Raw genomic sequence first — 16,369 nt, 5'->3', positions numbered from 1 at the left:
TAGGTGGTAATTATATGAGTAAGGTGATATTAAATTTTTAATTCTTGATTCAAGTCTTGATATGCAAGAATAAAAATTCGATTACATAAAAACTCAAAAATATGAGGTATTTCTAAAAATACTTTTTGTGCTTTTTCAAAATGTTTGTATATAATTACAGTTAAGACACGAATATAAAAAAAGAAGAAATATGTGTTGTTTATAAGTACAGTATAATTTCATCATAACAGAGTAATATAGTTATAAAATGAGTAGTAACAATATAAGAATCAAAAAATAAAGTTTGTGTAAGAACATATACATAAGATAAATATAATAAAAAAAACTAAAAATTAAATAATGAATCAATTGAAATCTGAATTTGCAATGATCAATGAATAGATATTGAGATTTTTCATTGACACATTCAATTTGAAAATTTGAAGAATCAAATGTTCTCATTATCCGTGCAATCTTGTTCATTACTTGCCAACAATTGTTGCGCTTTCGGCTTCATTCACGTGTCCTCGACCACGTACAGTAGCATACCCACGGTATAAGCCGCGGCCAGCATCGCCTCTTGTTCGTATTCCACCTCCCTTAAAGCCAAAATCGAAGATCGCAGGACTTCTTCCTGCGCCTTACTTTTAACAACTGTTGCGATGTCGAGCTCATTCATCGCAGTCTTTGTCGCGTCCTCTACCTTGTACAGAAGCATACCCATGGTATAAGCCACGGCCAGCATCGCCTCTTGATCGCATTCCACCTCTTTCAAAGCCGCAATCGAAGACCGCAGGACCTCGTCCTGCATTTTCCACGAGAGCCGCGCTATTGAAGCCGGCTGGATCTTGTCCGGTATCACCGTTCCAGTCACCTGCATCGGGACATCTTCGCTGTCTGCTTTTTCTGACGGTAGAACCCATTCGTCCGTCATCACTGCAGTGGCATCGGTACAAAAGCAGCGATGGTCCACTGCCACTTTGCACGCCGATCGATTGGCCGCCACAAAACACTTAGTGTGCATAACGGTTTTGCAAGCTGTCAAAAAAAATTTTATGTTTTAATTAGAAATTCATCGTGAGTATCGACGCTAATGTATATGTATATTATATACAAATTCGTAACATTAAATAAACAATAAAAATATAAAAATTATATTTCTGGTCTATACTACTTATACTTTACTTACCTATGCATTTTATCATTTTTCTTAGTCGAAAGAAACATCTTTTTTTACAAATCGAGCATTTCTTTAGACTGTAAATGATTTGCTTCACATTCTCATGGTTCGTTACACCACAGCTAACGTTAGTAGCCATTGTCTATATGTAATTACTTTCAAAGTACACTATTATGCTCAAAGTTAAATGCGTTGACTGGTTTGATATCAAAGCTGTTTGTGATTCAATAATCCATAAAACAGTTAAAAAGTAAACATATCCTTAGTGATATCTACAGTTACGAAATAAGATCTGAAATTTGTTGATTTTTCGACACAGCCAAGAACATTATAATATGTTTTTATTACGATTATAATTTATAAGAGATCGAAATCATAATCAAATTACCTAGGTTCAAATATTAAATAAAGGATTATAATTGTAGCAGCAGTTTTATTTTTAATAAATTCCCATATTTGTAATTTAAATTTGAAATATATGTTTTTAAAAATAAGTTAGTAAAATACAAATTTTTATTTATTGAATATATTTCTTTCAGTTGATTGAATGGACACTGTACTGATCGCATGCTCATTCATAGGCAATACTTCGTATACTTCCGTCCAAATCATGTCCAAACACAAATACAACATTTTAGTATCAAAACATTCCAAAGAACTTTTCACAACATCATCGGCATCTGCTTCACTTTTCTTATTCTTTATCTTTTTTAATTCGCTATTCATTTGATATCAAAGATTATATAATTTTCTATTGAATTCTACAGTATTAATTTTTATTTAATGAATTTGCAATCATTTCTTTTAATTTTGATTTCTGTTGCCTGTCTCTATATTTGTTTAATGTATAATTCCATAGTTTGATTGACGACTCCAGAAGTTCAATTAAATTCTACAAAATATTCTTGTCCCATATAACATCGCATATCGTAGACAGAATTACGAACTAATGTGTGTAAAAAAATATAAAATGTAAAGTACCTAAACAATACAAATTAAATAACCGTGCTCTCTTTGTATATTTAACTAGGGGAATTGATTAAAATTAATTTAGTTGTAGAATCCTATATCCGTGTACATTGTGAATCATTGTAGGGACGCTCGCTAAGGTTGGCGTTTGGCAAAATGATGGAGGCGATTCTCGAGCGGAAGGAGAATGTAGAGCGGGACAGGCAGGCGTGATTAGTATAGCATGGTGACTGAATTTGTGGGCCGAAGTCTAAATACCTAGGGGGTTAGAGGCCCCCACGTATGTAAAGCTATGTATGTTGTTATGGTGAATAAACGATACGGGTTCGGGTGGCAGTATTGTGCTAAACAGTTCCAACCCGTTCCCGGTTTCAAAAGGGAAAAAAATAGGGACGCTCGCTAAGAGGGGCCACTTATGCCCATATTGCACCCAATGAGATTTTTTAATGAACAAAAAAAATATCATTCTATACATTTTGCAAATAATGAGCTTATTTTATTTAAAACATTTTTAGTTCTACATTTTTATCAGTGTGCACATGGATTTATAATTTTATTTTTTCAAATTAAGGCGATTATGAAAGTCCGTAATGTATTAGGTATCTACTGTATACTGTGAATCCGATAAACACATCGAGATAATTATCTAAGTAATAATATTAATGACTTTTTTAGATAATCTTTATTTATTCGCTGCTGATATTCCATAATAATGCAAATTAATCATGGATTTTTTGATGACAATTTAAAATAATTGTTATTATTTAATTTACACCTTAAAAAATGATAATAGTAATATAGTTAAATCTATCAATAATTTATATAAACTTTTTCTTGATAATTTTGAAGAAGAAGCAATAATTTGGTATGAAATTTTAGTAAGAAAACCATGTGATCCAAGTACACAAATAGTTGATTTACTAGAAGAATCTAAACATTATCCTACTGTACGAATTACCATTACATTACCAGAAACTTCCTATTAAATTGAAAGAATTTCAATGTGTTTAACATTAATAATAATAAATTAAAACGTGTATGCTAATTATTTAATTGAGATTATAATTAATTGTATTCAAGATTATTTTAACTATGTATTCATATATATTATCTGTTTATAGTGTTTAGCGTCGTATCAGAACATGAGTAAGATCTACGAGTACTATAGGTAATACGAGGTTAAACAATTTGGCTCTAATTCACTTATATAAAGATGGACATGAAGATTCAATATTGTTTGAAATACAAAAAACTTATGTTATAAATCATTTTGAAATAAATGTCAGACGTTTATCATTATTATTGATTCACAATAATAAATATAATTCATAATAGGTACGTTTAAAATTATATTTTAATTTATAGTAATATGCAGCGTTTCAGTTTTTTTCATTGTATTAAATTTAGAGTTACGAGTATGTTTATTATGTAAATATAATAATGTAAATATGTGATTATGTAAATGCATAACATACATTTAATTTCGCAACTCCTAAGCCGATTTTCTGAGGGTGCCCCTGTTTCAGTGTACTATATGCTTTAATTGATCTAGCTAAAACACAGAGCGGCTACTGATAGAGAGGAATAATCCGTTCCCACAAACATTTTAACTGAATGTTTCCGACAATTTAAAAAAAAGGTATAATTCTCGTTTCCACCATCTACCTGCTAAATTGTTATAATATATTCTATATTATTGGAATATTATTCATATTATTTTTAAGATAAAGAATATTAAAAATAATGTTTTGTCATTTTATAATAATAATAAAGTTTTTCTATTTTCAACGTAGTTTCTATAAAAATAATAATAATAATTTTGTCATAGTTCCTATAAAATATAATAATAAATCAAGTCACTAATAAATAAATATATCATATTGTCTCATAGTGAAAACAATAAAAATAATTAAAAAATCATAATATATCCTTAATTTATTTAACATAATTAAATGCAACAGTCTTTACGTACGAGTAACACGATTATTTTAATGTAAGTGTCCAACTGGACATTTTCTACCAAAATGTTTTAATATATACTTTTTAATTATATGATAAGTGATAGGTAACCTTGTAGGTATATGTATATATATATATATACAAAATAAATTGTGATTGATAAGAGTTTTTTAGTGTACAAAATGTTCTTGTCTGTGCTGTAGTTTCAATTTTATCGATTTATATACGATAATTGTTTATTTAAGTAATATTTATTACCTATATATATTTTATATAAGTATGTATGTGTGTGTTATGACATATAAAGCATGAAGATCTTACTTTTTTCAAAAATATGGAATATATTATAATAATTTTTCCATAGCAAAAATATGAAGTATAATATAATAATTTTACCATAGGTAAAGACTGGCGGAAACGGGAATCGTACCTTTTTTTTTTTAAATTGGCGGAAATGACCATTTGACGGAAATGGTATATGCTCTGTTAGAGTACTTCAGATATGTACGTATACTCTTATAAACTATTTGTAGAGAGCTTTAGAGCGCTACATAGACTACTTCCATGAGAAAATGTACATTGTACCTTTACGATATAGTCAACCCGTTTTAAGACGCGATTGTGAATTACTTCACGGACAGATACTGTTTGGAGAGAAACCGTGTAATTTTGTTCTATTTTATTACAAAAAGAAAAATGTGTCTACAAATAAAATGAAAATATTATAAAATAAATGACATCACATCTAAACACTAGAAATTTCTATATTTATATGTTAATTTCAGACTTGGATTGTATTCAAAATACTTTTTAAGTATTTTGATTAATTTTGAAATAATTTTTTTTTTTTTAAAGTGTTTATTACAATATTTTGATTACTTTTTACCATTATTCTGAATACAGTACACGCGAATACTTTTTTTTCGTTTAGTCACTTTTTTAAATAATTTCATAATTTTACCGTCTTATAAATTACATTTGTTTTACTCATCAATTTTTCACAGTCGGGTTATACTGTTTTGTTTTCTTCTATTTTTAGTGGGACAGTATTGTTATTCGCCGATTTTGTAGCAATGACAATAACTACGAAAGTCAAATAGGTACATTTCGAAAGAAAAAACATTCGAAAACCATTCGGAATATTATATTCCATTAAGTGCTGGAGGATTTATCCTGAATAGTTTAAAATAAAAAACCATTTTACTTGAGTCGGGTCGGTAAATGTCTTCGAAATATTTCTCTACGCTTAACCAGTGCTTGTGGTACCGACGGCGGTCCTAACCCTGGTTAGTGGTTAGGTCCGTGCTACGCACGCGGGCTCGCGTTTGCCGCAGACAGAAATCGATTTTGCGACGCACCTGTTCGACCGCTCACCCGGCGACCACTCCGATTGCGCGAAACGCATCGTCAGTCGTCATCGTCACTGCGAAGCAGCCACATGGTCTTGGTTCGGTCCCGTTCCCGCGCCGTAATCGCGTTCAAATCCGTTGGCTTCCGCGGGACCAAAAAATCATCGCCGCACCATCATCGTCACAGCCTGAAGTCCGGCTGTCACCGTGCTACACGCGTTATCCCTGTCAATCGGCCGGGGCTCGTAGGACGCTTGTCTTGGTCAATGGTTTTTATTTGAAATTTTTTACATCCCCGTTTTACCGCAGCGTTTCCACAATGCAGACGAAGTCAGTGGCGTTTGCGATCCGCACAAACGTCGCGTTCGACGGCGAAAAGGACAACGACTTGCCGATCCATGGTTGTTGCGCGATCTCGTTTGACGCGCAAACTTTTTTGCACATCAAGGTACATATATTTACATAATTTCTACGGTGTGGTTGTATGACTGCGACTCGAAACCTGTTGATTTAAATTAAAAATTACAATTGTTAAATCACAGAGGGACTGAGAAGGTACAACGTTTCAATCTGAATATAGAGATGTCTTCATTTTCATAACTTAGGCGATGTAATGCAAAGACTAAAAACAGATATTGTAGAATTTCAACGGTTTTTAAATTCTGTCTCGCTTATACAAAGTACACGAAATTTAAAATATGAATATGGTAAACGAACTGCGTTTCGGAGGAGTAAGGGGGAGGGGGGGGACACCAAAAGGGGGGGGGGGGGGGGGGGAGTTTAAGTTGTATATTTTCATATTTATATACCTAATATATAAACCACTAATACTATATAAAAACATATTTAAAAATGTTCTTACATTTCGGGAGGGGGGATTGAACCCATAAAACTCCCTCTTTGCGTACGATTCTGAATGATATTCCTAATCATTAAATATGTATGACAATACTTTACCACCATATAAGTTTTATTAAATGGATATAAAATTAATGGTACTTACTAATATTTAGATTAAAATGTGTAGGTAATGTTTTAATTTTAATTTTTTTTTTTTTGAGAGAGTATGTAAGATTAATATTTATATCGGTGAAGATAAAGATTATGTGATAAAATATTTTGTTTTTTTTTAAGAAAATTGTTCATTGCTTTTATACATTTTTAAGATGAATTTCTATTCTTATATAAATATTATATATATTGATAGATATTTTATTTCTGGTTATGATGAAATGAATGTTTATTTTTGTATTTTTATTTTTCTAGGAAAAGTATGACAATAACTGGTGGATAGGTCGCTTAGTGAGGGAAAATTCAGATATGGGATTTGTACCGTCTCCCATCAAACTTGAAGTTCTTCGTATGATGGATCAATCACAAACTTCAACAACATCTACTTCAAAAAAATTGCCCTTGTTCAATTTAGGTGGTGTACATTTTTTTATAAATTTATGCAGTATACTATTTACCAATAAGCATAATTGTAAATTTTTAAGAACGTTCTGCTAAAATTTATTTGAGTAATACTTGAAAAACTTTTTAAAAATACTATTTAAAATATTCAAATATTAGTTTATTTGAATAGTATATGAATAATTATACAAAGTTCTTGAATACTAAAAAAGTATGGATAGCTATAACAAAATAACCAAAGTAAGCAAGACACTAAACATTTAAAAACATTATTCCATAAATTGAAAAACTACCTACACAATATATTGCATGCAATTTTTAAAGGTGTTTCATTAAAATTTTCGATGTTGTTATTTAAAAAAAAAAAAAAAAATGATTATTCAATAAAACTAAAATTACGTAATTCAAAATAAAAATAAAATAAATATGTATCAAAATATTTATTCTTTAAATAGTAATCATTATAGAGCCACAAAATTCAAAGTTAATTAGAATAAATAAAGTAAAGATTTATTATTTCATTCTTAATATTTATTGGTTTATTTTTATTTTCCTTTTATATTCTATTTATTTAATTGATATTTGAAATAATTTTGTAGTAACATTTTCATGAAACGTAAATTTTCGGTTTACTATTTTTTTTTTTTTTTTTTTTTTTTTTTGTAATATTAATAACTTAGTTATATTTCATTATAAGAGCCAACATTTATTACAGCTGTACAAATGATCAGATAAATGTATCAATATTTTTAATGTTAAAATATAAACACGACTGAAAATTAATAAATTAAAGAATATAAGCATTTGTGTTAGCTTATGGATTTTCAAAATATTAAAAAGTTTGTTTATCAAAATTGTTTGAATTGAATAATAATTTTGCTTATTTGAATTTTATGCTAAAAATAGTAATAGCAATTTAAAAAAATGCAAATTTTAATACAATTGCTCATATAAATAAGTTTAAACTTTGAAAGGTGGTTCAGAATGTGAATTTTACCTTCTATCATTCTAAAAATTGATTTTTCAAACGGTTACCCGATTAAAATATATTGTGTCACTATGTTAATTGAATATATTACTGAGGGTTTTTATTATATCTCCTCATGATTAAATTATATAGTCTATAATCTATGTATTTATATTTATGGTAGAATATATATTTTAAAATTGAATAACTATAAATAGTTTTACTGTAGTATTTAATATCAAGTGAAAATTCATAACTGATACGGTTTTGATTTTGGCATATAGATAGTTACATTTAAATTAATAATGTTTAAATAAAACTTTAAAACTTAACTGTTTTAAATTAATTTTCAAGTCATTATTAATTTAATATTTTTGCTATAAATTATGTCTTGTTAAAATAATATCGGTAATTTAAATTTATTGATGATTATATTTGTTTGTTTTATAGCTAAAATTGATAATCCCATTGAACATAATCGTGTATCTACTTTAACTGTCCCAACACCCAAAAACAAACAAAACATTTTTTTTAAAAAACAAGTGATACCACCACCACCCTACGATGTTGTACCCGCAATGAGACCGGTTGTGTTAGTTGGACCTTCTCTAAAGGGTTATGAAGTGACCGATATGATGCAAAAAGCATTATTTGATTTTTTGAAACATCGTTTCGAAGGAAGGTAAATTATTATTATTAAAATAAATTATACTGTTTAGATAGTTCAAAGAAATAAATTAATGCAAATCGTATGTTTTATGATATTATTATATTGTAAGAAATCTTATCTTTAAATTTCAGAATCATCATTACTCGCATAACAGCTGATATATCTTTAGCAAAAAAAACTCTTTTTAATAATCCTTCAAAAAGAACTATTATTGAAAGGGAACCGGGTCTAAAATCACAATGTAATGTAATGATTAATGTGCAACAGGAAGTTGAACGCATTTTTGAACTAGCTCAAACATTACAGGTATTGTGTTTTCTTAATCATCCGAAATATTGAATTACTAATTATACTAAACGCTAATAGTTAAGTTGGAATTTTTTGATAGCTTGTTGTTTTAGATTGTGATACTATTAATCATCCATCGCAATTAGCGAAAACTTCTTTGGCACCAATCATAGTTTATATAAAAGTTTCACCTCAAGTAAGTTTTTTATAAGAATTCTAGAAAGCTATTTGGAAAAATTATGTATATATATATTTTTTTTTAATGTTTATTTAAACATTTAAATCCCCTCCTTCCTCCTAGGTTCTAATTTTTATGCACAGCATTCACTGTTGAGTGCATAGTAAAGGTTCATTTTATTTCGGTTATTAAAAAAAATAACATTAGCCACTAAAAATTAAATAAAAATCTTTTTATTATTATTATTATTAATAAACTTTTCACAAAAGTTAGAACTCCGCTCACCATGAAATTTAAAATCTGTCACTTTTTAATGTATCTATTGTATATCTAATATATTTAGGTATAAACAATATATTTTCGTTTACTTTACTTATTTATATGTTTAATATGATAGTGCATTGATGTGTGACAACTTCTCTATCAATTTTCTTGATACTATTTGTGATTTCACTACGATATTGTTAACAAGATTTTTGGTCTAGATGACAACACTTCTGAAGGTATCAAAGTTGGAAGTCTTGAATTAATTTGTATTAATTTTAAATAATTTAAATAATTTATTACCGTTTTATACTATCACTATGATGTTGCTATCAGTATTAATTTACGTAGTTATTAAAAACGAGAACGATAGTTCACTATTTTTATTTTTAGCTGTGTTAATAAGATATTGAAATTTGATTAGACAATAAAATAATAATTTGATATGTATTAATGTAGAATTACACAAATCTTATAAAAAGTAGGAACTTGGTTTTTTGTATGGTCATATAATAGGTTTTCTATTTTTAAATGCATAGTTTTTGTAGTGACCTATTTTATTAATAACAAATAGTTTATTTAGTCATAGTTACTCTTGTATTTATGTAGAATAATTAAAAAAAAGGTATATATTAACTATATTATATAGTACATTTTTAATTTGTAAATCCTAGGCACCAGTTTTAACCTACATACATGTTTAGAGTCTAATATAAAATAAATTCATAAGAACCAATAAAAGTATTAGGTACTTCTTGTAACATTATTTTATTATACATACATTTTATTATAAATATTTACTATATATTTTTATAAAATAATTCTACTCTAAGTTGTTATCATACAGTTAAATTGATACAGAACGTCTTTAATATTTATTTTCTTGTTCAATTAATAAGAATAATGTTTAATTTACGAGAAAGTATACACTTTTTTTTATTTATTTTTTAATTTATTCAACTTAGAAAACTTATTTCACACGAATAGCTTGTAACTAGAAAAACAATAAAATATAAATATTTTATAATTTGTAAAATTTTTATACATTATCTGATTTTTCGCTTAAATATTTTAAATATAAAACACTTTGTATACATGTATTTGTATTTGTAGATACTTCAACGATTAATTAAATCTCGAGGGAAATCACAATCTCGACATCTTAATGTTCAAATGGTGACGTCTGAAAAGTTAGCCCAGTGTTCACCAAAAATGTTTGATGTAATACTGGACGAAAATCGGCTGGAGGAAGCGTGTGAACACATTTCCGAGTACTTGGAATCATATTGGCGAGCCACACATCCACCTTTGACGCAAAATCCTAACGAATCACAATTGTTTACGAAGCCTAAAAGATCACCAAATATAGATTTTTCTCCAGAAATTTCGAAACTTAATAATAGCACTCGTGAATAATATTGTTTTAGTTATATTTTTTGTACATAAAAAAATAAACTGATTGTGTTTGTTTATGTGTTTATTACTACCTTCATAATAACTTGAAACCAAGAAAGATATGTTGGTTTCGGTTAACGTATTAAAGAATGTATTTATTTCATCACACATCCTGATCATCAAACACCACACTATTTCAGAATGTTAAGTACTATTACTATTTTACTATAATAATTATTATAATAATAATGTATTATTAATATATATTTATATTATTATTATATTATATTATTTATATATTTATATTTTATATTATTATATTAATATATAATTATTATAATAATACTCGAATTAATTATATTCATAATTATGGATAGAAAACTTCTAAAATCATTATTCTAAATTTAATTTAGGGTTATTTATAATTATTTATTCTTATAACTTATGTTTAATAGATGTTTAATAACTAATTTAAAATGTATTATAGCTAAAACCTTGAATCGAAAATCGTGTAATTCTCGAATCTAACAGATAAATATGGGTCAGTAAAATATTAAATCATATTGTTGTTGATTATGTTATATAAACTAATAAAGTAGCCGAACAGTATAGTAGTACCAAACATAACCAATAATTATTAAGTTTAAAAAATACGTTACTCTTTAAATAATATCAATACAGAAAAAAAATAATAGATGATTGAATCGTGAAATATTTCTAGAACTTTAATGATGATGTGGAAACAATGAATGAAACGAAGAATAATTCTGAAATCAACACAACTCTGCTTTTTTTTAGCCAAAAATTGGATAAATATCGAATGTTTTTTCGAAAAAAAAGGTGGATAATGTGTTTTTGAATTATTTAGGTTAGTCTTACATTAATCAATTAATAAATTCTGAGCTTATCTAAAATGTAGCAGATTTTGGTTTTAAAATATACCTACTGAATAAATGATTAAGTGTTAATCTTAACAAAGAAGTCACTAGGGAGAGAACATTTTTAAAAAACTGTTTAATATAAAAGAATTATAAAATCCAAAAAAAGACCAGAAATTCAGAGAAAATATTGCACAAAACATACAATGACAAAAAGAAACAATGGATAATAATGTTGAAATTCTATGGGCAAACTTAGAAAAAACATTAAAAAATCATGGCCAAGGAAACACTGGATTACGAAAAAAAAAAAAAAAAAGAATAAATGGTTTGATGATGACTTTAGAAGAACAAGATAGGGTTTGTCTTATAATGTTAAAAGATTCAATGAGAAAGAGACAATGAGAAACACACAAAAATTGAACAAATGGAAAGCAATTACAGGAGTAACACAAACATTCCTTAGTAGGAGCAAACGAGATTAAGATAGGATTCAAAAAAAGGACAACTATAGTAAAAAATGATGAAACATTAATAACGAATCCGAATAAAGTAGTCAACAAATTCAAATGTCCCTTTTTATAACTATTTAACAATAAAAATATTAAAACAGTAATTCCTGAATCCGGTGTTATAATAAAACAAGATTTTGTCGAACCAATAGATGAAGAAGTAGAAATAGTTGTAAAAATGCTCAAGAACTGAAAATCTCCAGGAGAAGATAATAAGGTCTCAGAAATTTTGAAAAAAGGAGGTCAAGCCTTAATACAACAGATGGGAAAGATAATTCGAAAAATATGGAAGGAAGAAACAATGCCAATGCAATGGAACACTTCTATCTTATGTCATATATATAAAAATGGAGATGCGTTAGGTTGTATAAATTATAGAGAAATCTTTGCTTTGTACAGCATATAAGATACTATCAAATTAACACCTAAAACTAAAACCCCTCACAAAAAAAAATACTAGGTGGGTACCAAGGCCGTAACTGGGAGGGGGAGGTCCAGGGGTCCGGACCCCCCGAAATTTTCAAAAGTAGAAACATTTTAGCGGTGAATATATTTTATTAACTATAAATTGTATTAAATAATAATATTAGACCCCCCCCTTGAAATTTTTTTCCAGTTACGGCCTTGGTGGGTACCAAGTAGAATTCAGAAAAAGAAAATCTACATTGGACCAAATTCACATAGCAAAACAACTAATGGAGAAAATATATGAATTCAATCAAGACTTATTTATCCTATTCATTGACTACAAACAAGCTTATGGCTCAATCATCAGAGAATCCTTGTGGGCTATGATGTTGAAATTTGGAATCCCGTAGAAAATGATAAAATGAGTATATACTTGCACTATAAATTTAAAATATAGGATTAGATACAAGAAGAAGAAGAATTCAATATAAAAAATGGTATTGTCATGCATTATCTCCTATACTATTCAATATAAAGCTCTAGAATATGTAGTAAGAGCTGCCCTAGAATTCAGCACAGGGATTAAAACCTTGAAAAACACATGAGTAACTATATTGGCATATGCGGATGATATTATGGTCGTAGATGAATCAGAAGAAAATCTAAAAACGATATCAGACCTGATAAAAAAAGTAAGGATATAGGTTCAATAATCAACGAAAGTAAAACAAAATACATGATATTATCTATTATATAGAATTCACAACCAAACAGAATTCATAATGGACGAATGAGTTTTGAAAGAGTAGAATTTTTTAAATACCTTGCAGTAGGATTGGACACAACCAGTGATGGACACAATGAAGTACAAAGAAGAATAACTGCAGCTAATAGATGTTTTGGAATGCTAAGACCACTTTTTAAATCTGGAACCCATTCAAAAAAGTTGAAAATAACAATTTTTTTTTGTTTACCTCAAAATCAAGTTTCCATAGGGAACCTAGGAACCTATTTAATTTTTTTTTTAATTTTATACTTTAAATATATAATAATATAAAATCAAAAATTTTTAAATGATATAAAATAACCTATAATTTTTAAATAATTTGATTAAAATTAACTTATACTAATAAACACTTTAAAAGTCGCTTTCAGAATTAGTTATTTTATGTCATTAAAAAATTTTGATTTTTATACTACTAAATATTTAGAGTATAATATGAAAAAAAAAATTAAATAGGTTCCCCGGCTTCCTAAGGAAACTTGATTTTGAGGGAAACAAAAAAAAATTGTTATTTTCAACTTTTTTGAATGGGTTCTAGATTTAAAGAGTGGTCTTAGCATTCTCATTTAAATGAGGGTAATTATCTAAAATAAAATTAATTTTATACAATATTGAACGTTATTTATAAAGAATTATACACTGTGAATTATTTTATAAAAATTAACATGTTTTATGTGAGATATATAATTTTGATTATTATACTATTAAATATTTAAAGTATAAAATTAAAAAAAAAAAAAATTAAATAGGTTCCCCGGCTCCCGAAGAAAACTTGATTTGGGTCGAAACAAAAAAAAATCCAAGTTCTGTAATAGTGATATAAAAATAATTAATTAAAATTTAAATATATTGAAGTTAATAGAAATTAATTAATTTAAAATAATTTCTTCTTAATAATTATGAAAGTGACTTTTAAAGTGTTTATTAGTATATGTTTATTTTAATCATATTATTTGAGTATTTTAAGTTATTTTATGTCATTAAAAAATTTTGAATTTTATACTATTAAATATAATAGTTCCTGTAATACCAATTTTTACTATAAAATATAATAAATAAATAAAGTAAAATTTTTGTAAATCATTAATAAATGCATTTGTATGTAAAATGTTAAAAAAAATATGGGATATAAGTGATCGGTCAAAAAACCTTTTGTTACATATGTTACACACAATGAAGCGACTCATGGCGGGTTAAATGGTAAATTGTAATTTGTTTCAAAGTAAATTAGTGTTTTAAGACTAGCTAACTGCGTGATTTCCATAGAAAAATCATCTAAAACTCTTTTTGAGTTTATTTCACAGTCTTGTTCACAAGTTATCTGCATAAGGTTTTCCAAACGATCTTCTGTCATGGTACTTTTTATTGATACTTCAGCTGCACCGCCACAATCCCACCCACAAACCCACTACCAAACGAAAGGCGTAGATTATTAACGCGTGGTGTGTGAATAATATATCCCTAAGACCTAAGAGATAAGAGCTCTTCATAAAATAATTATAAGGAGGAAGGAAATAGCCAAACTGAAACACCTTTCCCTTCTTTCCCTTTCCACCTTAATTTTTACTTTTGTGTGTTTTTGAGTTATTACTCAATAATTTAAATTGCATATATAGGTTGTATAGGTCGTATGTAACTGAGTAATTAGTGATTACTAATGCAATAATGTAATTAATATAATTAGTGATACAATAAGTTATTACTGGTATTTAAAGTTTATACCTATTACTGATTAGTAACTTAAATAGCCATAACTTGTTTAAATAAATTCAAGTGTGTTACCATGCCTGTATTTTATTCCATTTGAAATAAATAACTATTTCTGTAATGAATAAAATAATTATAACCGAGCTGTGCAAAATTAAAATGTATCAAATTAATGTCATTTTGGATTACATTGGATCATTATTAACAAGTAGTTACTGTTGTTGTAAACTCATATTTAATGAAGTTATAATTTTCTATTTACAGGAGAACCTTTTGAGTTTGATAGTAAAAATAATATGTATATTAAATTATTAAGTATCCTCATCTCATTGGAAAAATATCATAAATCGATTGTAATAATTCAAAAACGAATGGTTGATGTTGGCCAAGCAGAAAAATACTTGAGAGCTGATGAATCAAATAGTAAAATTCTAATTTATCATATTTGTAATGTAGCCGTATAATATTTAAACCTATATTTTGTGCCCCATGTTGACATTTCTTTCTATTATTACGAATAATTGTATTCGTATATATGTTACATTTCAATTATAGACGTTATTGTTTATTGTAATGAATCATTACAAACCAAAAACTCTATGGAACTGGAATTTCGGAAAAAAAAAGCTATTATGGAATCAAAAAATAAATTATTAAATGTTTTAAAAAGAAAAGACTTACATCACAGGTATTTTTAATATTATTTAATATAAGATAAGTAATATTTTAAATGTCAAGTTAAAGTTATTATAAATAAAATTATAATAAATGAAAAACAATTCAAATTACATTACAAATAACAACATTTTTTTAACCAATGGTAAAACGCTATAAATTATACTATAGATATTTGTGATAGATGTTAAAAATGTATTGATTGTCATTTAAAATTAATTTTTGTTTCATATTGTTGAATATATCAGACAATTATTAGTAAAAAGTAAAGCTGAAATTGAACAAGTTCAAATTAAAGTGAATAGCGTTCATAATGCATTGGATTCAATGTTAGAAGTTTATAACCAAATACATTCACAAAATAAAATAAACAAAATTAAGGTATAATACGTATAATAATAAGGTATATACGTCGAATTTTACTTAATTAATTAAATTTGATTATATTTATGATTTTCAAATTGAATAGGTCATAATTACAATTTTATATTTTATACAACACAGTTTTGTTGATATATGTACAAATTAGTAATTAGAAAAATAAATTATATCATATACATTGTTGGAAAATAAGAAATATCTAGCAGTCTTACAATAAAAAATATTAATTTGTACCTACTTTCTAAAAATTCAAATTTTTTTGACTGATCATTAAAAAATCAAAATCATTAATTTAAATATAATTTAATTATTATAATCAATTACTGTGATTCACCTTTACTTTTATTCACCAATTTAAATCATAATTTATTTACATGTACCTTTTTAATTTAATATGTTTATTCAAGGTAGAT

At 26.9% G+C, this 16,369-nt stretch overlaps 1 protein-coding gene across 2 annotated transcripts; it reads left to right on the top strand.

Annotated features, from left to right (window-relative positions):
- The first annotated feature begins 5,086 nt into the window (after positions 1 to 5,086).
- On the top strand, positions 5,087 to 10,688 carry LOC112690507 (voltage-dependent L-type calcium channel subunit beta-2-like). Of its 2 annotated transcripts, XM_025564525.1 has the most exons (6): positions 5,094 to 5,884; positions 6,703 to 6,862; positions 8,267 to 8,498; positions 8,618 to 8,792; positions 8,875 to 8,970; positions 10,330 to 10,688. In XM_025564525.1, the coding sequence occupies exons 1-6, from the start codon at positions 5,756 to 5,758 to the stop codon at positions 10,630 to 10,632; spliced, it is 1,095 nt and encodes a 364-aa protein (XP_025420310.1). In that variant the 5' UTR covers positions 5,094 to 5,755; the 3' UTR covers positions 10,633 to 10,688. The 2 variants fall into 2 exon arrangements, with proteins under 2 accessions (XP_025420311.1, XP_025420310.1); XM_025564526.1 differs by lacking the exon at positions 8,875 to 8,970 and having other exon boundaries at positions 5,087 to 5,884.
- Positions 10,689 to 16,369: the final 5,681 nt, after the last annotated feature.

This window comes from Sipha flava, unplaced genomic scaffold (genome assembly GCF_003268045.1).
Source record: "Sipha flava isolate LNK unplaced genomic scaffold, YSA_version1 507_pilon_pilon, whole genome shotgun sequence".
Taxonomy (NCBI): domain Eukaryota; kingdom Metazoa; phylum Arthropoda; class Insecta; order Hemiptera; family Aphididae; genus Sipha; species Sipha flava.
Note: the sequence above shows the minus strand (reverse complement) of the source record. Positions and strands in the feature narration are given on the sequence as shown.